Below are 22,884 nucleotides of genomic sequence, written 5' to 3'. Positions count from 1 at the left end.
GTGCTTTCAAGCCTGGGCCATTCAGCAGGTCCACCTCAGGGGAAGGGGCCTCCAGGGCTGGCGGGTGTGACCTTTCAGTGCCACCCCACAGAGGGGTTTATTTCTCATTGGTCTCTCCAGATACCCCTGCCCTACTCAACTATGTGCAAGGAAGGTGGAGAGTGAGGTGCTGGGGCTCCAGCACTCTAGGACATGGGGACACACACACACACACACACACATGCTTCACAGGGGATTTTTCTGGCATCCAGGTAAAGAGACCACAAGGCTTAATCTTATCGTGATTTTTATAAAAACCCTTGACCACCGGCTGGCCAGAGGGTGGAGAGGGCTGCAGTGTTGTTCCTAACGGAATGAAGGACAGCTCCAGGGACTGGGCTAGCTCCCGGTCCCCGGGGAGGCAGCAGCAGACACTATGTTAGAGCTGAAGGCAGTTTGGGGGCCTAGCTCTGAGCAAGAGGCTGGGAGCAGCCACACCAGCCCTGTCCCCACATGTGGACAGAGGGCCCAGCCCACTCGGGGGGACCCCACTGGCTTCCTCCAGCCTAGTCCTGGAGGGAGATCTTCACGAAGAGGGTAGCTGATGGATGCTGGTCCCCGTTCTTAGACATGAGGTGGACATGGCGGTATCCTGGTGGGTGGATAGGTGGACAGGCAGGAGGGAACACAGAGAGAGTTCTGGTCACTCAGGGGGGATGCTTCAAGGGACAGCCAGCCCCAGCCCAAGAGACGCCAGGCCCTGCTTCCCACCACCCTGGCCATCCCCTTCTCTTGACACTCACCTTGCTTGAGGCTGTTCAAGGGGATGGTACTCTGGCCAATGAAGTCATTCTTGGAGGAGGCATCATAATCTTCCACCAAGAAGCGGACGAGGGCAAGGTCAGGCACAACTACCTCAAACGCAAACTCCGCGTCCCACCATGGGTTGAAACCTAGGGGGACAGGCACCATATCAACAGCATGAACACCAGCCCTAGTAGCCCAGCCCGGGCCCGGCACCTACCATTGTTGGTGATGACAGCAGTCTGGCGGCTGGCCACGTCCCGGCTCACGCCGTGGATCTCCACTGTCACCTTGGGGTCCACAATTGAATTCTTATTCTTGTTGACTTTTGGCAGCTGCTGCCCCGAAATGACCTGAGGAAAGGCAGAGGACAATGGATAGTTCAGGAGTGGTAGCGGGGAAGGGAGGTCCATGGGCACCTGTCCCTCCTAGGTCCGGCGTACCCTGATGTTGAGCCGCTTCCGTGCCCACCAGGGCCCCTGAGCCAGGGCGCGGGGGTTAAAGGTGGCGTTGGGGTCTCGCAGGAAGGCGGGCTTCAGCACGTACCCACAGGCCCCGTTGTCCTGGAAGCGGCCCTGGTACACGTCCATCTCTGGCCCAGGTGTCTGGAAATTCAGGGCCACTACAGGCAGGACAGAGCAGTCGCAGGCTGTGGGCTGGCCCTGGGGCCCTAGAGCACAGCCTGCTCATGGTACACTGAGGCCTAGGGTCACATGGTGAGTTAGCAGGGCCCAGCATCACTCCAATGCCTGCTGCCCTCCTGCCACCCCAGTGACCCACCATGCTAACCACACCTTCCATTCCTGGTGTCAGAATTCAAAGGACTAGTGTGCTAATGAGGTTTCAGACACTGTGACATGCTGGTGGGCAGATATTTCCAGACTGATATTACCAGCTCCACAAGCCCCTGCATTTGACCCTGCTTGGGTCCTCAGAGCGCCACTGCATGGCCTTCGAGGCTCCAGGCCCCCGGCCTTGGGACTGAAACCCTCCTCCAGGCCTCCTCCAGCCCCAGCCAGCCCATACCGATCTGGCAGCCCCCATTCCACATCTCCACGGGGCTGTAGTTGGAGGAGTCTGTTCTCCATCCAGCCGGGTAGATTCTGCTCAGGTGCCCCACGTTGTGGCGGACAAAGCCGTTTCCTGAGGGGAGGTTTGGTTCAGTCAGCAGTGGAGGCCTCCTGGTGAGGCCCAAGCCCTGCCCTGCCAATTCTCTCTGTAACAGAGCAGGGGAGTGGTGGGGAGCCAGGCCTCACCTGATTCTTGGAGCAGTCGAAGGGCACGGTTCTCAGAGAAGGACGCCATCTCGTAGAAGGCCTGTCCAGGGGTGCCAGGACTGGAGAAGCCCCCAAAGTGGACACTCTTGCAGTAAATGACCATGTCAGAGAGCTCCTGTGCTAGCCTGAGCTTGTCCTCCTGGGGGCCACGGGGAGGCCCGGGTTAGATTCAGTGGTTGGGGCAGGGTAGGCACTGAGAAAGCCAGAAACCCAGGCGCGGAGAGACAGAGGGAGACAGACAGAGAGAGCGGGGCAGAGGGTCTGAGTGGCAGCCACAGAGAACTGAGACAAGGCAGACCTCCCAGGGGTGAGGGGATGGGGAAGGCCCGGGCTGCCCTATCCCACAGCTCCCCCTCAAACCTTGGGCTTGTGCTGCACACGGCTCCTCACTGCCTCATCCTCCATCTCAGCAGCCTCGTCTTCGTCTGACACCACAGTGGCCTCAGGGCCACCCTCCCCTTCAGGGGGCAGGAGCCCCCCGAGCTTCTTCCCCTTCAGCAGGATCTTCCCCTTCAGTTGCTAGGTGAGGAGGGGCAACTGGTCAAGACACACCTAGCCCCTCCGGCCAGGCTCCCCGCCCTCCCCCAGGGATCCCCCATCCCCACCACACACCTCAGGGGAGGGCAGGCTGTTGGTGACCCCATCCAGTGGTCGGTTCAACAGCATGGGGCCCAGGATGGCATGCAGGTGTCGCGCCATCACGCGCTGCTGCTCCAGTGTGCAGTGGTTCTCCAGGGACAGGATGACGGGGTAGGGGGACGCCTGGAGGCCCAAGGACACATTAGGAGTGGTGGGCCACCCCTAGCTTCCCACTCCTCACCTGCCAGGGGCACTCCCACCTTGAAGGCATAGTCTCGGATGGCCCTGAGCACATCGCAGAAGAGGATCTTGGAAGTGAAAGTATAGCCATGGTAGATGATCGGTTCCTGGTTGGGCCCGTCCCAGCAGTCAAGCTCCAGGCATCGGCAGCCTTTGCACAGTGCCCTGCGGGGAGGGTGGTGGCTAGGACCCTCCAGGTCCTGTCCCAGGTCCCACCCAGACTCCCGACCCAAGGCTTCTGTGGGCAGCACCGGATGTAGGCTTCAGTGCTGCTGGGCCCGGCTAGCTGGTCCTCCAGCAGGTAGGTGTTGTGCGAAGAGGACACCAGGTAGTGGCTAAGCGGCTGGCCCATGTCCTGGTAGACACGGCGGTGTGCCAGGCTGAAGGCGCTGCCGTCGGCCGACAGTAAGTACATGAGGAAGCCATCCTTGGTCATCTGCCGCTGCGCCTTGGCTGGGAGGGAGGAGGCCACTGCCCGTCAGAGCCAGCCTCCAGCAGGTGCTCCTGGCTGCCCACCCATCTGGACAGAGGAGCCCTCTGAACCTGCTTGCCTGCCTGTCCTGAGCCAGTCTTCCAGAGCTCTTGGAATTAGGATAAGTCTGAGGCTCTCGACCAGATGGTGGCTACTCCAGAGTGGGGCCCTGTCTCCTCCTCCTCCTCCCCTGTCTGCACACTCTAAGACCCCTGAGGACAGGGTGTCATCTCCCCGTTCTCTGTACCTCCAGACTGGAGCCCCCTCCAGAGCAGGGCCCCATCTTCTCTGCTCTATCACATCTCAAAGCTGGGCCAAGAATGAGTAAAAAAAAAGAAGCAGGAGTAGCATCTGCTTTTCAGCCATCTCTCTCGTTTCTTGAAGAAGGGGTCCTCAAAGCCCCCTGAAGGAGGTGCCAAGAGGGAAACAGGACCAGAGAAGGGCAGGGATGCCGGAGCCCTGTCTCTCATCTGCCGGCTTTCATAGGACCAGAAAGTGCGGAGCAGGGCCCCGGGGCTGGCTGAGGCAGCCCCTTCCCTCCGGCTGCCTTCTTTCTGGCTGCAGTCTCCCCAGGGGTGTCCCAGCCCAGTGCGGCCCTGCGACTGCAGGTGGTAGGCCCTGGTCAGGCTCTCACCAGTCTCACTGGGCTCGTAGCGCTCAATGAGGGAGAGGGCCAACGCAGGCCCCGCCGCCTCCTCTCGCTGCTGGTGCTGCAGGAACGTCACTAACTGATCCACCGACAGAGTCTCCCCTGAGCCCGCGGCCTCAGCGAAGGTGCGGTCGATCTCCACCCGCTGGGTCAGCATCTTGTAGAAGGCCTCAATCTCCTCGTCCTCCAGGGAGTCTGTCTGGGAGTGGTCACACTCCTGCAGAGCCAGGACAGCCGAGTGGGCTCAGAGCAGGCCTTGGGCTGAGGTCAAGGGCCCCATGGACAGGCAGCCCCAGCCCCCACTTCCTGCCTCACCCTGAAGATCTTCCGGGCATAGCTGTCATCCACCTGGACGTTGAGCTCCTTCAGGAAGTTCTGCAGCTCCTTGAAGCTCATCTTGTTGTCCTTGTTTTTGTCAGCTTTTCGCAAGCAGGAGTGAATCCAGCTGGGCAAGAAGTAAGGAAAGAACCCAGGAACCCTGGAACCCACCAAGGTCCCAGCCAGAGCCATGGATGGCTCCAGCTGAAGCCACCTATAGCCACAGCTCCCTGCAGGCCTGACTTACTACACATCCATGTTTCAGTGGCCTCTTCAGAGGAAAATGTTACATTCCATTAAAAGGGCTCTTTTTCTATTTGCTGGTTTTCAAACCTTTCAAATTTTTTAAAACATTTCTTTTCTTACTACAAAAGGGCCCACTGTAGACAATTTAGAAAATGCAGAAAAGTAAACAAGCAAACAAATCTCCCGTAGTCTATCACCTAGGGATAAATACTATTAACATTCCAAAGTATATCCTTCTGGTTTTCCTTTTCTTTTTCTTTTTTTTTTTTTTGACGAGATCTCACTCTGTCGCCCAGGTTGGAGTGCAGTGGCACAATCACAGCTCATTGCAGCCTTGACCTCTCAGGCTCAAGTGATTCTCCCACTACAGGTGTGCACCGCACCACCATGCCTGGCTTTTTTTTTTTTTTTTTTGGTAGAGACAGGGTCTCCCTATGTTGCCCAGGCTAGTCTCAAACTCCTAGGCCCAAGCAATCCTCCTGCTTTGGCCTCCCAAAGTGCTGGGATTACAGATATGAGCCATCTGGACTGGTTTTCAACATATATAATAATAAATATCCAACACTAAAGAAATGGATATTCCACCTGCTGAATAGCCTTCAGCACACGAATCTTGTGCTTGGCTGGACCATTCTAAACTTGATCTTTTTCACCTGGCTTTCTGTCATAATTATTCTTTTCCACATCTATACCCATATATATACAATTTGGAAAACATATATGTTAGAATGAAGTTTCTTTTTTTTGGGGGGGGGGAGAAGTCTTGCTCTGTTGCCCAGGCTAGAGTGCACTGGCATGATCTTGGCTCACTGCAACCTCTGCCCCCTGGGTTCAAGCAATTCTCCTGCCCTAGCCTCCTGAGGAGCTGGGATTACAGGCGTATGCTACCATGCCTGGCTAATTCTTGTATTTTTAGTTGAGACGGGGTTTCAGCATGTTGGTTAGGCTGGTCTTGAACTCCTCACCTCAAGTGATCCACCCGCCTTGGCCTCCCAAAGTGCAGGGATTACAGGTGTGAGCCACCTCACCCGGCCTATAACGAAGTTTTAAAGATCTACCTACCTCCTCCAGAAGCTTCTGATATTTGCATTTTCCTCCTAATACTTTTTTCTGCAATTTATTTATTTATTTGGTTTTTTGAGACAGGGTCTCACTCTGTTGCCCAGGCTTGAGTGCAGTGGCATGATTATGGCCCACTGCAGCCTCAAACAATCCTCCCACCTCAGTCTGCTAAGTAGCTGGAACTACAGGTGTGTGCCACTATGCCTGGCTTTTTTTTTTTTTTGCATTTTTTGTAGAGATGGGGTTTTGCCATGTTGCCCAGACTAGTCTCGAACTCCTGAGCTCAAGCGATCCACCTGCCTCAGCCTCCCAAAGTGCTAGGACTAGAGGTATGAGCCACCAAGCCCAGCCTTTCTGGATTTTAATTTTCTTTCTTTTTTTTTTTTTTCCTGAGACGGAGTCTCGCTCTGTCACCCAGGCTGGAGTGCAGTGGCGCAATCTTGGCTCACTGCAAGCTCTGCCTCCCGGGATCAGGCCATTCTCCTGCCTCAGCCTCTCAAGTAGCTGGGACTACAGGCGCCCACCACCACGCCCGGCTAATTTTTTGTATTTTTTAGTAGAGACAGGGTTTCACCATGTTAGCCAGGATGGTCTCGATCTCCTGACCTTGTGATCCACCTGCCTCGGCCTCCCAAAGTGCTGGGATTACAGGCGTGAGCCACTGCACCCGGCCCGGATTTTAATTTTCCTAATGATGCATCTGCCAAAAATAATGGAAATCATACATTTGTAGTCCATTTTCTGTGTAACATTATATCATAATTATTTCCCTGTGTTAGTGCAGTCTCCATAAACAGCTTTAATGACTGTATAATGTTCCACTGAGTGTATGCACTATAAATTAGAATGGCTTTATGATCTTAAGGTCTAGGCAGCAGGACTCTGCAGAGGGCATGAGATTGTCCAAGGTCAAGGCTCTGCCAAAGGTGGGATTATGACAAAAATGCCATAGAATTGGGCTTTTTAAAAAGCTCATAATCAGGCGGATGTGCCATTGAGAAATAACACTTAAAAGTCTTTCAAATGCTCAAAAGCACACAGAAAAGGAAATTAACAGGGCTCAAAATGTGTCCCCTAAGGAGTGGATATACACCAGCAATGAAAAATGTGAAAGTGAAATTAAGAAAACATTTCCATTTACAGTAGCAGCAAAGTGAATAAAATGCTTTTAAAGAAATTGTTTAAGTGCAAAACCTGGAAAACCATAAGGCACTGTTGAAAAAAAATGAAAGAAGACATAAATAAATGGAAAGAATTACATGTTCATGGATCAGAAGACTTGACATTATTATACTGGGAATATGCTCCAAATTGATCTATACATTCAATATAATCCCTATCAAAATCTTGCTGGCTTCTTTGCAGAAATTGACAGGCTAATCCTAAAATTCATATAGAAACTCAAGGGACCCAGAATAGCTAAAGCAATATTAAAAAAAAAAAAAAAACAGAAACAAATTTAGAGAACTCACATTTCCTTATTTCAAAACTTACTACAAAGTTACAGGAACCAAAACATTGTGGTAGTGGTACAAGGACAGACATATAGACAAACAGAATAAAATTGAGAATTCAGGCCCAGCGCAGTGGCTCACTGCTGTAATCCCAGAACTTTAGATTAGGCAAAGCTTTTGTGAATATGATGCCAAAAAAACATAAACAACAAAAGAAATAAAGTATATGAATTACACTTCATCGAAACCAAAAACTTTTGTGCTTCAAAGAATATCAAGAGGCTGATCTGAGTGCAAGGGTGTTTACAACTAATTGATCACAAGCAGTTCCAGATTTCTTTGTTCCTTCTCCACTCTCACTGTTTCACTTTTCTAGCCTAAAAAAACCCATCAAGAAAGAGAAAAGACAACCCACAGAATGGAGAAATTATTTGCAAGCATAAATCCCATAAAAGACTTGTATCTAGAATATATAAAGAGCTCTTACAACTCAATAATAAAAAGACAAATGATCCAAAAAATGGGCAAAGGACCTGAATAGATATTTCTCCAAAGAAGATATATAAACGTACATGGAAAAATGCTCAATATCACTAATCATTAGGGAAATGCAAATCAAAATCACAATGAGATACCACTTCATATCCACAGGGTGTCTATAATCAAGACAGATGTAGTGTTGTCAAGGACATGGAAAACTGAAACTCTCGTATACTGCTGGTGGGAATGTAAATTGATGCTGCCTGTTTGGAAAACAGGCAGTTTCTCAAAAGGTCAAACATAGTTACCATATGACCCAGCGATTCTACTCCAAGAGAAATGAAAACATATATACACACCAAAACTTATACACGAATGTTAATATCAGCATTCTTCATAAAAGCCCCAAAGTGGAAACAATCTAAATAATCTAAATGTCCATCACCTGGTGAAGAGATAAATGTGGTCTATCCATACAATAGCATATTACTAGACAATTAGAAGGAATGAAGTACTGACACAGACTACAACATGGATGAATATTGCAAACGTCACGCTAAATGAAAGAAGCCAGTCACAAAAGACTCCATGATTCCGTTTCTGTAACATGCCCAGAACAGGAAAGTGTATAGAGGCAGAAAGTAGATTAGTGGCTGTCTAGGGCTGGTGGTTGAGGTAAAATGGGGAGTGACTGCTAAGGGGTACAGGGTTTCTTTCTGGGGTGATGGAAATGTGCTAAAATTGATTGTGATGATGGCTGCACAATTCTGTGAATATACTAAAAAGCACTGAATCAGGTTCAACACTTTAAAAGGGTTAATTATATGGTATGTGAATTATACCTCAATAAAGCTGCCATAAAAAATGGAGAGAGCTGGCTCCACCCTAATCCATACATGCCAGAAGCCTGACCACTTCGAATCATAAACCAGTGTGTCATTGTGTAACTAAATGTTGAAGTTAATTTGTTTTAAGCCCACAGGCTGGCCTACACACCAGACCCAGGGGAACTTGATCACTCCCCAAAGAACGGCACAGGAAGGTACCATGGCCTCCCGATTCCCAGAGGGAAATCATGTAGTAACTCTAGAAAACATGATTAAAACATCCAAGACTGGTCTCCCGTTGCAGCAGGCTGCTCCCCTCAGGCTCCCCAGACCCCCAACTCCATGCTGGTGACAGACGGGGACACAGGGAGTATCAGGGAGCAGCAGAGCTATTTGGGCTGTGGTCAGACTAGACCAAAGATGGCTTCATGTACCTTCCCTCCTTCCCTTCTGAATTGTATACCCCACCCCCCAACTCACCAAAATTTATATGTTGAAGCCCTAATGCCCAACGTGATGATATTTGGAGACAAGGCCTTCGGAAGATAACTTGGCTGAGATGAGGTCATGAGGGTGGGGCACCCGCACCGGGATTAGTGCCCTTACCAGAAGAGATGGCAGAGAACCTAGTCTGTCTCTCCCCACCATGTGAGGACACAGCAAGAAGACAGTCATCTGCCAGCAAAGGAGAGAGCCCTCACCAGGCTCTGACCATACTGGCACCCTGACCTTGGACTTCCAGCCTCCACACTGTGAGAAAATAAATTATGTTGTTTAAGCCACCTAGTCTATGATATTTTGTTATGGAAGCCCAAAGTACCTAAACCAGCTTCCATACCCAGGTTGCCCTGAGGATAACCACAGCCAGTGTCCGCAAGCCAGGCCTGGACCCACTGCCACCAAAAGGATACTGCTGTAGCTTCTGCCGCTGGTCCATGGAGCCTGAGTGGTGGATGATCTTGCGCAGCCCCAGCACCCAGTGCTGGGCATCAGCTGGCGATGGGGCAATGAGGTCTAGTGTATTGCGCTGATCCTTGAAGACAATGGAGAAGCAGCGGTCCTCGGGCACATCACGGGCGAACTTCTCCAGACCCTCCGTGCGGTGCCCCATTCGCACCTCCTGAATGTCCTCGATGGAGACTGCGAGAGGGGGATGGTGGAGGAGAGAGGGATAGAATGCTGTGAGGTCAGTCCCTGACCCTGACATGGCCAAGGCCACAGTAGAGAGGGGCATGGCTTGGAGACACAGAGCCAGGGTCGGAGATCAGGCCTTGATCCAGAAGGAAAGGAGAGGGGCAGGAGGTTGGATAAGTGGGGGGACAAAAAGGAGAAAGGAAGACAGAAACTGAGGGGGAGACAGAGCATGAGACACAGTCATTGCAGGCACAGTGGAGACAGAGAGTGAGAGAAAGACAGACTTCAGGGTGGAAAGGGCACCTGGGACCCCAGGCCTGCTCTCTCGGTGATGGGGGGTGCAGGGTCCCAGGGAGAGGACTGGGGCAGGGCAAGGCTCTTAGAGATGCGGACAGACCACTCTGGAGTGTGGGGCCCATGACAGAGAAGGGCCATGCACCCTTCTGACTGTATTGGACTTTGGGTCTGTCCTGACCCGATAAAGCCACAAGAGCCACCAGGTCCCTCTCCTGAACATTCAAGAGACTGGAACCACCTTCAGTTAGCCCCAGCCCTGGGGTCTATGGGCAGAGGGCCGAAGACAGAGGGAGAAGCCCTGCATGGGAGAGGAGATAGGGTCATGCCCTGTGTGCAGCTGTGTGTGTCCTGACTTCAGGGAGCCCCTTGGCAGGGGGTACAGGAAGACTCTGCCTTCCCCAGTCCCAAGAGGCAAACTGGAAGGTCCCCTGCAGGGGTCTGAGAGATTACATCATTCTGCCCTTAGGGGAGCCAAGGGGAGGGTCCTCCCCTCACAGCCCAGCCTTCCAAGCTTCAGGGAGATGCCAGACCCTGTCTACCCCTGCTTCCAATGTGCCCTCCATGGCCTGGCCAGGAGCCAGTTCTTCCAGTCAGGCTCATGCTGTGCCTCGCAGCAGCAGGATCCAGGCTCTGCCCCTGCCATACCTCCATCCTGAGCCATCCTCATCCATCTGTCCTGGCTCCTAGATGGTTCTAGCTGAAGGCCACCTGTGCCTCCCTGTGCCCACCCACTCTGAGTGCCCAGGAGCCTCCTAGCACCTGCAAGGCCCACAAATGTAACATGTGCCAGCCTGGGCTGCAGGCTTTGAGGAGTGGGATACATGAGCCCAGGGCCATCTGGGGGACAGAGGATAGCACTGCTTAATCCCTCTGCCTGCAGCCCCTGGTGACCCACACGGCCACACACAGGGTGCAGCTGCAGCTGCCTGGGTCAGAAATGAAAACAGGAAGCCTGAGCCACGGGACCCCCACCAAGGCCAACGCCCTCACCCACACAGAGAGAAAGTCCAGATGCCTTCACCTCTGATAACACCTTTGGCCTCTGGGAACCAGAGTCATGGGGGTGGGTAGTAGTGGCAGGATTGGGGAGACTTAAAAAGCAGGAAGCAGAGCCAAAGAAAACTGGGCAGAAGGGGAGGCTATTCCAGGCCTCCCTCACCTGGCCTCTGTTTCCCAGGTTAAAGAGCAATTAAAGACAACAGTCTCACCGCTCACCCAGAGAAGGGAGGCAGCCAATAAAGCAGGCTCAGCACGAGACCCGTCTCAGGCGTCTGACCGGCAGAAAGCCCCCTCAGGCCTTGCTCCATACCTGTGCACACCTGGCTCCCTGACCCTGGACCTGGCTCCCTGCAGCCCCTCAGCCTCCCATTCATGCCTGTTCCTCCTCCTCACCCTGCACCTTGGCTCACACTGGGCCTCCTGCCTGCAATGCCCTTCCTGCCCATCTGCTCACAGCTGTCCCAATACAAGGTCCTCCTCTCGCCAGCTCAAATGTGGTTCCTGCGGGGAAAGGCCTGGGTCTTCCACTCCTCTATCTCCCCCCTCACGCTTCCCAAGAGCTAGGCACACACTGGGAGTCATCCATATGTATCGGTAGGTAGGTGGGCTCCAAGGAATCCCCAGGGCTCAGAGTGTAAGATCCCCATTCTCACTGTGCTCCCACCCACCAGCATCTAACAGGAAATCCCATATCAGGGCAAGAGCCCCATGAAGGAGCCTGTCTGGCGCCACAGACAGAGAAAAGGTCAGGCGGTCACTCCTGTACTGTGGGGCAGCAAGCTGAGCTGGGGCTCTGTGTGGTTTCCTCAGAATGTTCTGGAGCCCCTACCCCTCAGACCCTGCCCTGCCGTGCTCAGAAATCTTCCATGGCTCACAGCCCCAAGGACCCAGCCGGCTCTCCGCAACTGGCCCTGCTCCTGTCCTGCCTTACCTTCAGCACCCCCACTGGCCACAGGCTGGCAGGCCATACCTTCTCAGGGTCCTGTCCAGTGTCCTGAGGCAAGGCAGACCCTTCCTGGGTGAAAGGCACCCTGCTGGGGCACCCTCGGTGGGCTGATCCTCCCCTTCCTTATGCTCTCCTCCTACCTGGGCTTATCACCCATGTCCAGCCTCACTCCCCATAGACCTGCCCCCATCTCCCCACCCACACCTCAGCCAATGGCAGGAGAATGGGTGAAGGATCTCCAGGGGTCTGGCTATGTGAAACCCAGGCTGCAATGACCTATACGCACTGTCCAATTCAGCAGCCACTAGCCACCTGGGGCTATTTAAATATAAATTAGTTAAAATTAAATAAGATTGAGAATTCAGTTCGGCAGTCACACTAGCCACATTTCAAGGTCTCAATCAATAGCCACAAGTGGCTAGTGGCTCCCATGCTGGACAGTGCAGATACAGAACATTTCCATCATTGTTCAACTGTACATCATCGGTCTAAAATTTCCCCACCAAGTAAAGGCATAGAGGGAGACATCTCACTTTACAGGATCTTTAGGGAATTCTCTCCCTTAAAGGGAGAGAATTGAGTGAAGTGAGCAGAGCTTTCTTCTCCCTGCGGCCTTGCAGGAGGCTCTCTCCATTTGTGGCCTGAGACTTGGGTTCCTTGGTCTTTTTAGAAGCTTCCAGAATACCCTCAGACCCACAAGGGCTCCCCAGCAGTGGCCTCTGCCTGTGTGTCCCAGTCCTGCTCTGCCCTAACACCCCTCCTGCGGCCCCAGTCTCAGGGAGGAGCTGCCTCCTGCGGCCCCAGCTCCCACCCGGCCACTCAACCCCGGAAGTACCTTATCTGCCTGGACCTTGGGCCACCGTCCAACTCCCTCCCTGCTTCTGAGCCTGGCTGTCCCCATCTGTGGTCATGGTTAAGTATCCCCATCCCTCAAAAGCTTTGCCATCTCCATCTGTGGTCCTCGTTCCATGACTGCCCTCTCCAGCCCAGACTAGGCTTCAATTTCCCGACAGGCAATTTAACTGGCCCCGCTCCCCAACCCCAGCCAGCCTCAGTTTCCCCATTGACAGCCCAGGTTGTATAAATGACCTACGCCCCACCAGGCCAGGCCTCAGTTTCCCCATCCGTGGTTTTGATTCATGACTGACCTTTATATTTACCCAGCCCTGAGCCGATTCCACACTCTATCCCCTCCCCTGTGACCCCAGGGCACTCACACAGCTGGGACTCCGGGGTCCGCATGACTTTGCGGGACTCCTGCCAGATGGTCTTGCAGTCCTCCTGCAACTTGTAGAAGCGCTCTCTCCTCCATGAGCTGGACTTCACCTTCAGGAGCTGGCTGCCCTTCAGCAGCGCCTGTAGATCCTCATCATCCTGTAGGCCTGGGGATCAAAGCCAGTAAGATGCCACCTTCTCCACTAGTTTCCCTGATGCCCTAGGCCCCACACTGGCCATGCCCACCTCTGGACCTTCTCAGAGCCCACTTCTCACCAGCCTCATCCTCAGCTCTGTTTACTCTTCCCTCCTCCACCCATGCTCCAACCTGCTCCCAGAACCTGCCCTCCTCCAGGAAGTCATCCCTGATTGCCAGCTAAGGTGACCATGCAAACGGGATACCTGCCCACCCAAGACCATACTTATACACTGTGATGTGCCACCCACAGCTGAATGAACAAAAGAAAGGCAGCTAATTCAAGAATCCCTGGTTCCTAGAGGACCAGGCCCCTAAGAAATGTTCTGAAAGATGGTTTTGAAAGATTAGGTGAGCCCTTCCTGGTCACACTTAGGAGTCAGAGTGAACTGAAGGAAGCTGGGATCAAAAGGTTAAGCAAAGCAGGGAGACAAAAGGGGGACAGACACAGAAGGAAATGGACCCCAGAGCGTCATGGAGCCAAACAACGTCCCAACTCCAATAGCTCCAGAATCATTTGTGCCTAGGTTCAGGTGCCCTTCCCAACAAGCTGTGTGACCTGGGCAAGGGACTTCATGCTGCTGGGCCTCTGCTTTCCTGTCTATGAAATGGAGATAATAACAGCAACCACCTCAAAGGGAAGTTCTAGGTTCAATGAGATGATGCCTGAATCTGTGCAGGCCCCGAGATAATGGCAGTTGGGGTTCTTGGTGTCAACACTGTGGTTGCTGTGGGACCCCTGTGCCCATCTCTGCCACCCTTACCCTTGCTGTCCCCCCCACCTCTGACTTGAGCCCACATGAGTGATCTCTGATCCTTGCCCCAAGAAGAGACAGATGAGTGCACTGTAGCCTGTGTTTGGCCTGTTGGGATGGCTCTGTCCCTCGCTGCCCCAGCCCCATCTCAGAGTGCCCAGGGTCTGGGACCCCTCAGGATTACAGCAGCTTTAAGGCACAGTGCATCCCTTTCCGAAGCTGAGCAGGTCCTCTCCGAAGCTGAGCAGGTCCTCTCCCAGAGCCCACAGAGAGGAACCTGGCTGCTTGCCCCAGTCCTGCCCCACTCTTTTGCTGCTCTCAGAGGCGTGGGCTCCCAAAGATGCGATGCCCTCAGTCCTACCAGGCCCAGACAGGAGGCACCAAAAGGACACCAGAGCCTTCACCACCCAGCAGGTCCTGCACCAACTGATAAAGTTGATAAAAGTGACCCCAACCCTTAGTAACCCACTGGTGTAATATAGAAACATCTATAAGGGCGTATGTGTGCGTGTATCACCCTAGCCACGTATATAGTCCAGCAGCCAGCTCTATTGAGAGCCAATCGGCCACTTCACTTCTCTCCCCAGAACTATGTGGCCCATCAGCAATCTCTGTCCTGCTGCTCCAGCACAGTGGCAGCCTCAGGGACTTCAAGGGTCTAGTCTGAGGGTCTTGAGCCTAAGCCTATGTGGGGAAGCCCTCACAAAGCCACAGGCCTTTTCTTTTCTGAGCCCAGATCCCCAACAACAGATGGCCTCTCCCATTTTATCCATGCCGCCTCCCCCAGCCAGCTTGTCCCACATATCTTCAGGGCTCACAGAACCCTCTGGACCAATTCCCCAGGCTTCAATTGCTCACACACTCTCTATTCCTCCCCAGTCTCCTGCTTCCAGTCAGGACAGAGGCCAGTGCTAACATCCACCCCCTATAGCTTTAGGCAACTCCCTTCCCTCTCTCTGCTTTTGTTCCCCCATCAGCACTGGGCTAAGAACAGTGAGGGGGAGGCATCCCTGGGCCTCCTCAGGGGTGACAGTCTGATGTGACCTTCCTCCACCTTTCTCCCAGGTCTGTCCACCCAATTGATGAGCTGTTCTGCCTTAGCGTGAGCAGCTCCCTCTTAGACCAAGGGGAGTCCCAGTGGAAAAGAAGGGGGCTCCGATAGAATATTCCCAACTACTGGCTGTGTCTGAGGAGCCTGAGACAAGAGGAGGCAGAAGGGAGTTCCCAGGCTGCCGGAGGACAGGGCCACCTCCGGCCTCCGGTGGGGAATTCCACTATCCCTTCTAAGGCTGATGTCCCTCTAAAGCTGAGAGGGACATCCCCTTACCCTCTGCCAGCACCCCGCCCCACAAGCTGGGCATACATCAGGGCAAGCCACTGCTGACAGCACATATGGGGATGGAGCTGGGAGCCAGGAAGTAGAAGTTGAGCACCACCCTCCTGTTCTGGAAAACACCATGAAGAGATGACATGCTCATCCTGTCCTGGAGCCAGGATGTGGCCCTATCTACAGTCAGGCAGAGATAAACCCCCAGCTGCCAACAATGGTTTCTAAAAGGTGGACATCAGTTCCAGGGTGATAATTCCAGAAAGGTGATAGCCACAGCCCTCTGGACCATTAGGAAACCTGGGCAGTTGCCCTCATCTCTTAGCCTCATTTGGGGCCCTTCTGTTTCCAAAGCTTCTGGACTGCCTGCCCCACCACCCTTGCCCTCTTAGCACCCAGAAAGTCTGTGGCACCCCTCACCCAGCCCTACTCAACCCAGTCATAATATTAGTTTGGTGCAAAAGTAATAGCGGTTTTTGCTATTGAGAGTAATAGCAAAAACTTTCAGTAGCAAAAACTGTGATTACTTTTGCATCAATCTAATAGCTTCTCCTCCTGTGGGAGGGTGGTGGCGAGGGGCCTTTGAGCTGACCCTGGGTTGAGCTTGCAGCCTGCCCAGGCTAGCTGTGCACAGTGAGATGGCCATGTGGTGGGGCATACAGGGTGTTGCAGGTGCCAGTGGGAAGCTGAGGGAGGTGCCAGGAGTCCTGTCCCTATACCTAGGGTGATGCATAATGAAGACACACTGGGCCTAGGACCCACAGCGATACACAGCTACACAGCTATGGCCACACAAATACACAGTCACACACTAGACCACCACTCACACAACCTCAAAGAGACAATGAGCCACACACAATGACACACTGCCCCCCAAAATTACACACTGTCACAGGGAGTTGCACAGTGTCACACTTAGTCATGCATAGCCACATAACATATAGTGCCAGAACATCATGATGATGATGATAGGGGCTCCCATAATAATAGTTAATATTTAAATAAGATACTGTTCTTAGCACATGCATTTAATTCTCTCAATAACCCTCTGAGGAAGGCATTGTCATTATTCCTATTTTACACAAGAGGAAATTGAGGCTCAAGGAAGTTGCATCGTGGAGTCAGGACTCAGAAGCAGGTAGCTTACCCACAGGGTCAGCGCTATGAAACTTTACACAGCCACTGTGAAGGGACATACTGCCACAGAGTAAGAACATCAGAAAATCCATATAACACACACACCATAATGGAATGACAGAACCACTCAGTCACCCTAGGTCATCCACTGTCACACTGGTTATACAGTCACACTCAGTTGAACAGTATCACAACAGATCATACCCTGTCACACTGGGTTACAAGCAGCCACCCTCAGTGCCACAATGTCACACACTTTATTTCACAACATTACACACCATCACCATCATTACACACTGTACAGTGGCCCCACCACAGACCGCAGGCATGACAGAACTACTCAGTCGGCACTGGGTCCCATACTAGATCACCACTGTCACACCCATCACATACAGACACACTTTTGCACAGGATCATATTGAAGCACAAACTCTTGCAGATCACCTCATTGGTTACACAGATCAGGCCACATACACGGTGCCTCAGAAATTTGTAAACAGGAGGGCGTCGGGTGACAAGGGATGGGGAGCTTTGGAAGGGCTGAGTTAAATAATGAGAAGGGGTAACTAATCACCCTAGTACTCACTCCGACGTGCTACCACTGCAAACACTGCCCCACAGTGGGCCACACACTCACAGAAGTACTAAACATGTCCAGTTAAAGGCTCCAAGGCAAATGGCCCCGAGTTAAGGGACAAGTGGTCGGCGTCCTGCTCCAGCTGCCTTCCCATTCCCCGCAGATCTCGGAGTGCTCTGCGCCCCTTACCCAGCCTCCGTCCATTGAGCGCCGCCACCTTAAGGCTCTGCTCCTGTAGGTAGAGCTCCCTGGAGCGGCTCCGGATCCGGATCCCCAGGCACTGCATGGCCTTCCACAGTGCCCCTGCCTGCGCGGAACCGGGTCCGGGACAGTGCCGCCTCCAGTGTTTTATGCTCACAGCACCCACTGTTCTGGTCCGGGGGGCGGAACTGTCGCCCTTGGAGGGGAGCAGGGGCGGAGTCCAGGAATGGGAGGGAGGAGCTAGAGTTCGAGAGGAGGGGCGCACTTCGGAGGGGCGGGACGAGAGGGAAATCTGGGCTGAGGGGGTAGTCAGACCCTAGGAGGCGGAGCTAGTCCACGAGGGGCGGGATCTATGCCCCCTGAAGGTGAGGCGGGAGAGAAACCGAGGCAAAGTAAGTGAGTGGGGGGAGTCAGAACACAGGAGGCGGGACGAGAAGAAAATCTGGGCTAAGGGAGGGCGGAGTCAGACCCCAAAAGGCTGGGCCATCCAAGAGGGGTGGGACCAATGCCCCCTGGAGATGGGGCGAGAGCGGTGTCGAGGCGTGGGTGGGGATAGGGGGTGGATCCAGAACCCAGGAGGCGGGGCCGAGGAGGTGCCGGGCCCAGCGGAGGCGGAGTGGGACAAATCCATAACCCAGGAAGCAAATCAGTGTCGCAGCCTGGGGGCGGGGCCAGAGCCAAGGCAGCGGGGCGAGGGAGGGGCCAGACCCAGAGGCGGAGCTCAGGCCGGGAGCCTCTGCTCCAGAGGCGACGTGGAGGCAGAGCCATACCCAGGAAGCAGCCCGGGGGCGGGGCCGGGGCCCAGGAGGCGAGCCTGGGAGGGGCCCAGGAGGCGAGCCTGGGAGGATCCCGCACTGGAAGGGCGGTGGCCAGGCAGGGAGGGGCGGGCCCTCGGCTTTGGAGGCGGTACAGGGGCGGAGCCAGGGCCCGGGAGGCAGTGTGGGCGGAGTCTGACCAACGAGCCTGAGCGGCGAATTCTAACGCCACCTTGGAGGCTGGCGCAGAACCGAAGGGCTGAGTCTGGGGAGAAAAGCTGAGGGGAGTCCCAGTGGGAGGTAGGCGGCAGTCTAGCGGGGACCTGAGTGGGGCGAGGCCAGGCGGGACTGGGGATGGAGCCTGGGCCAGACACCGAGCCCCCCCACCCCAAGTATTTTACTTCAATTGCTCAACTAATTCATTGCGACTCAGCTTGCTGTTGCCTCATTTGTGAACCTCAGGTGGGCCTGTTTGCTTCTCTCGGTTTGACCACCAAAGTGATAATCCCCAAGGTGCCGGATGCAAACGAAATTCTTGAAAAAATGCTGATCTTAAAATGAGCCCATTAACCCAGGGTGGCTTTCATGAATACTTGAGAACTACTGTAACTTTGCACAAAACTTTGCTGCCAATATGCTCGGCAACAGTGAGTCCTTTCATGTACATCACAACTTCCCTTTCATTCACCCAGTAATTATTTATTGAGCCCCTACTGTGTGCCAAGGTCAGGACACCACCCAGAGGCCTGACTCTTACTCTCAGCCTCTGAATAGTTCCCCCAGTTCGCTTCACTGCAGCTCCAGTCACCAGCATTGACAGTGAGTCACTGGCAAAGCCAGTTATTGGCACAGACAAGCACAGCAGTAATAACAAGAAACTGAAGCGCAGAGTAACTTGCCTAAGGTCATACCAGAGAGAATAAATCATGAGCAAGGTGAGTAGATGGACAAGGTAGATGAGCTGAAATATGAACACGGAAAAGCTATTCTTTGGAGAGGGGAAGTAGAGTGCAAAGGGAGCCTGTGTTATGGAGAAGCTGCGCAGGGGTTCTTAACCAGACCAAAGACCTCTCAAGAACCTGTAGAGAGAATAACATCTCAAAATAATTGGCTTCCTTTGAATTCTTATGTATTTTATTTTCTGTATTTAAAAACATGATCCTGGCCGGGCGCAGTGGCTCACACCTGTAATCCCAGCACTTTGGGAGGCCAAGGTAGGAGGATCACTTAAGGTCAGGAGTTCCAGACCAGCCTGGCCAACATGGAGAAACCCCGTCTCTGATAAAAATACAAAAATTAGTCGGGCGTGGTGGCTGGCACCTGTAATCCCAGCTACTCGGGAGGCTGAGGCAAGACAATCCCTTGAACCCAGGAGGTGGAGGTTGCGGTAAGCCGAGATGGCGCAAACTGCATTCCAGCCTGGGCGACAGTGAGATTCTGTCTCATAAATAAATAAACAAATAAATAAATAAAAACATGATCATGAGAAGGGGTCTACAGGCTTCACCTGACTGCCAAAGTGATCTGTGGCACAAAAAGTTAAGATTGGTGTGGATCAGTGTGTGCCTGTGTAGCATGGGCCTGGAAGCCCAGGGACAGACTGCTTTGAAACATAGGTGAGTGAGGAGCTGGCCACCCCAACTTGCTAAGAGCTCTGGAATCATCATCTTTTGGAAGACTGGTTTTTGGGGCAACCTAGAATTTCTATGCCCATTGGCGTTTATGTTCACAACACCCACTGTGAAATACGTATTGCTATCCCATGGATGATTCTCAGGCCCACAGTAAGTAGAAGCAAAGCTAGGACTGGAGCCCAGGTCTCCTGGGGCCAAGATGAGGCCCCTCAATTTTCTATTTTTACAAATGGCACGTCTTGCAGGGGTGGGGGCAAAAGGGATTGGGTGTAGGAAAAGTTAGTGTGTATGTGGGGGGTGTTCAGTGAGGGGAGGGCCCTGGGAGGTAATGTCCTTTTGGGCACATCGGGGGACCTGCTAGAGAAGCCAGTCCAGGCATAGCCAGAATAAAAAGAGTGGAGGAAGTAAGGTGAAGGAAGGAGGATGGAGGCTGTCGCATTAGTCTGAGGGTTTCAGAGGCACTAGAAAGAGCTGGCTGGCTCGCTCTTGAATCTAGTTCTGGCCCTATTTTCCATGACTAGGAACTACCTTATGATGCCCCCATCATCTCCCAAAGAACTATAGATGGCAACTCATAGGGCATAGAAATTTGGGGAGGGGGCCTCCTGCAGGAACATAGTACTCACTGGGTACCAGGCACTGTTCTAACTGCTGTGTAGATATTATCTCATTCAATCTTCATAGCAACCCTATGAGGTAGATGGTATTATCCCCCATTTCACAGATGAGGAAACTGACACACAGAGAAGTCAAGGGATTCACCTGAGATGAGAAAACCAGGACTTGAACTCAGGTACTTTGCTTTCAGAATCTATGCCAGTAAACTACGTTACTTCTGCATGCATCTGGGGTGAGGAGAGAAGGGACATGTCACATCTAGGTGAGCCGCATAGCTCCCCAGGCCAATAGAAGGAGTCCCTCTGCGCTCCTTCCAGAGAGTGTGGAGCCCTAAGCCAGAGAGTGTGGTCCTGCAGCACATCCAGTGCTGGGGCACCCACACTGTGAAACAGATGCAGACTCTCTAATGCAAGTGTAGACAACCTGGAACAGCACAGGGCACAGTGATCACCCCCTCCCACCAATTCTCCTTGACAGGTTCTTATTTCCCCATCTGGTTTGCAGTGTGGACAGAAGGCAGTTGAGGTAATTTTGGGTGATGAGCTAGAAGTGGCAGGGCCTTCAGGGAAAACAGGCTGGGGTCACAGTGTTCATGTCAACCCTTCAGGAAAGACTGGACTGAGTTAGGCATTTGGGAGGCTGGTCTCAAATGGGGTGGGCCAGGGCAGCCAAGCCTATGCCACAGGACTGGGAGGTCCTGACTGAGCCTCCATGTGTCTTCCTCCATGGAAAAGATATCAAGGCTGCCTCGGGAGAGAAACTGGACAAAGGCACAGACACTGAGGATGAAGCCTGTTCCAACAGGAGCAAAGGAATGACGCTGTATCAGAGAGAAAGCAGAGGTGTCCACTGTGTCGTCTCAGCTGCCCAGCCTCCCTTCTTGCTAGTCTGGCAGGCGCACGAAAGACACCTCTGGCCTGAAGAAAGAAGAGGGAGCAGTGGAAGGGGCAGGGACTCCATGACTCATCTAGACAAGGTGGCTTTAAGGAGCCTAGGCTATTGGTGTAAAAGCAACAGCTCTGGGCACAGAGCAAGGTCTCTCTGGGCCAGGAGGACCACGTCTGTGCCAACTGGAGAACACGAGATAGACTGGAGGCTGGCTGATGGGAACATCTCTTAAGTCCCTCTAAATTCCAGGGGGACTCTAGTGGAAGGATAGAGGACTCTGCCCTTCTCTTTCCCATCTATTATGTCCATGAACAGTTTACATGGATGGGTGGTGGCCACTAAAGTCTCCAACCCCAAGGGTACTAAAAAAGAGAGGGATATACAGTAAAGCAGTGATTGGTATGAAAGGAGCAGAGTTTGCTGAGCTGGCAAGTGATCTGGAGGGGCAGGAGGGCAAGCCCCCACCAAGGGTGGGTGAGTGCCTGTCCTGGAGCAAAGAGGCGCCCAGTCAAAGTTACTCTCCCCAACCTCCCGCCTCCCAGAAGGCCTCCAGATCTGCATTTGGGAGCCCAGGCTCCCCTCGCTGCTGGAGGGACAGCGAAAGGGCAAAGAGCTGGCTCATATCGGAGGAAACAAAGCTCCTCTGGACAAAGGATGGAGCAGGCAGCTTCAGCTGAGACCTGGCCCTGTACCCCGAGGAGGGTCGCAGATGAGGGGATCGGGCTGCTTCTCTCAGCCTGAGCATCGCTGACTATTCTGCGCTGGGCAGTTAAGGCTGCACGGCCCGACCACAGTTAAACTTGCACACCTCCTCTCCACACCCCCTTAGCCCCTACTCCGCCACACCCGCGCGGCCTGACGCTGTCCAGGCACGCCCAGGCTTTGGGGAGCCTCTGGGGCGGCCCGGATGGGGCAAGGAGAATTTGGTCGTTCTTGGATGCTGTTTCCTTCCTTCTCCGCCCCTCCGTGCGAGCGGGATGATGGAGCCCAGACTTTCGTGACCAGGACAAGGGGGTCCGCGAGGCGGAGGGAAGTCTTCAGACCCGTACCGCCCGCCCACCCCCGGGGCTAGATCTCGGACAAGCCTGGAAACGCCCAGGGTCGTGCCCGGCAGTCCCACCCAGGGAGCCGCAGGCTGAGATTTTCCCAGTCCGGCGAAGGGGCAGAGAGGCGGGCCCGGGGTGGTGTGGAGGCGGCCGAAGGAGCTGGGGGCTCCCTGTCCAGGGCCCGGAACGGCTTTCCAGGCGTCCGCCCCTGCAGGGTCTCCCGCTCGCGCGGGCCAGGCACTCACCGTGCAGGGTCAGGAAGTCCCGGCCCGAGTCCATGCCCGACGGGCGGCGCGGCGGGAGGGGCACCGCGGGACTCACGTGAGAGGCGACAGCACCGGCGGCCTGGGGTCCGAGCGGAGTGCGGTGGAGGGACGTGAATGGATCGCGGTGGGAGGAGGCCGGGGGTGGTCCCGGGACACCGCCCCGCCCCCGCCGGCATGCGCCCCCGCCCCCTGAGCCCGCCAACCCGCGTCTCTCCCCGCCCCCTCCTGGGGACGCGAGAGGGAGGGCAGAGCTGGGGGCCCGTAGGACTGGCCAACCCTGGCCCGGGCCAGCGGGCGCACCCTGACCAGAAATAGCCAGATCCCTCCAGCTTCCTCCGCCGCCGCCACCCACGAGCCGCGGGCCCTGTCATTACCGCGGGCGGCCGGGCCCCACGCCCTGTTGTGGGCGCCTCGCTGGGGTCGGGGTGATGCTGGAAAGAATCCGGCGTCATCCCGGGAAAGGGATAGTGTAAGGTCCGACGCCCAGCCGGGCTGCTGCGCTAGGG

General features: G+C 54.1%; 1 protein-coding gene across 2 annotated transcripts; it reads right to left on the bottom strand.

The window, feature by feature from the left end:
- Positions 1 to 269: 269 nt before the first annotated feature.
- PLCD1 (phospholipase C delta 1) lies at positions 270 to 22,548 on the bottom strand. 2 transcript variants are annotated; one of them, XM_054481264.2, is made up of 15 exons: positions 22,358 to 22,548; positions 12,981 to 13,145; positions 9,299 to 9,527; positions 4,316 to 4,445; positions 3,986 to 4,217; positions 3,131 to 3,332; positions 2,900 to 3,044; positions 2,673 to 2,822; positions 2,421 to 2,579; positions 2,040 to 2,199; positions 1,810 to 1,926; positions 1,227 to 1,405; positions 1,004 to 1,136; positions 783 to 932; positions 270 to 631 (listed from the first exon to the last, which is right to left on the bottom strand). In XM_054481264.2, the coding sequence occupies exons 1-15, from the start codon at positions 22,389 to 22,391 to the stop codon at positions 546 to 548; spliced, it is 2,271 nt and encodes a 756-aa protein (XP_054337239.1). In that variant the 5' UTR covers positions 22,392 to 22,548; the 3' UTR covers positions 270 to 545. The 2 variants fall into 2 exon arrangements, with proteins under 2 accessions (XP_054337239.1, XP_054337238.1); XM_054481263.1 differs by lacking the exon at positions 22,358 to 22,548 and adding an exon at positions 17,160 to 18,102.
- Between the last annotated feature and the right edge of the window lie 336 nt (positions 22,549 to 22,884).

Source organism: Pongo pygmaeus, chromosome 2 (assembly GCF_028885625.2).
Source record: "Pongo pygmaeus isolate AG05252 chromosome 2, NHGRI_mPonPyg2-v2.0_pri, whole genome shotgun sequence".
NCBI classification, from domain to species: domain Eukaryota; kingdom Metazoa; phylum Chordata; class Mammalia; order Primates; family Hominidae; genus Pongo; species Pongo pygmaeus.
Note: the sequence above shows the minus strand (reverse complement) of the source record. Positions and strands in the feature narration are given on the sequence as shown.

Excerpts from the sequence above, each read along its gene's own strand:
- PLCD1 (XM_054481263.1), bottom strand. The coding sequence starts at position 17,256 with ATGCAGTGCCTGGGGATCCGGATCCGGAGCCGCTCCAGGGAGCTCTAC. Across the intron at positions 9,528-12,980 it reads GACCCCGGAGTCCCAGCTGT|TCTCCATCGAGGACATTCAG; the intron begins GTGAGTGCCCTG and ends CCCCTCTCGCAG. Across the intron at positions 2,823-2,899 it reads TCCGAGACTATGCCTTCAAG|GCGTCCCCCTACCCCGTCAT; the intron begins GTGGGAGTGCCC and ends TTGGGCCTCCAG.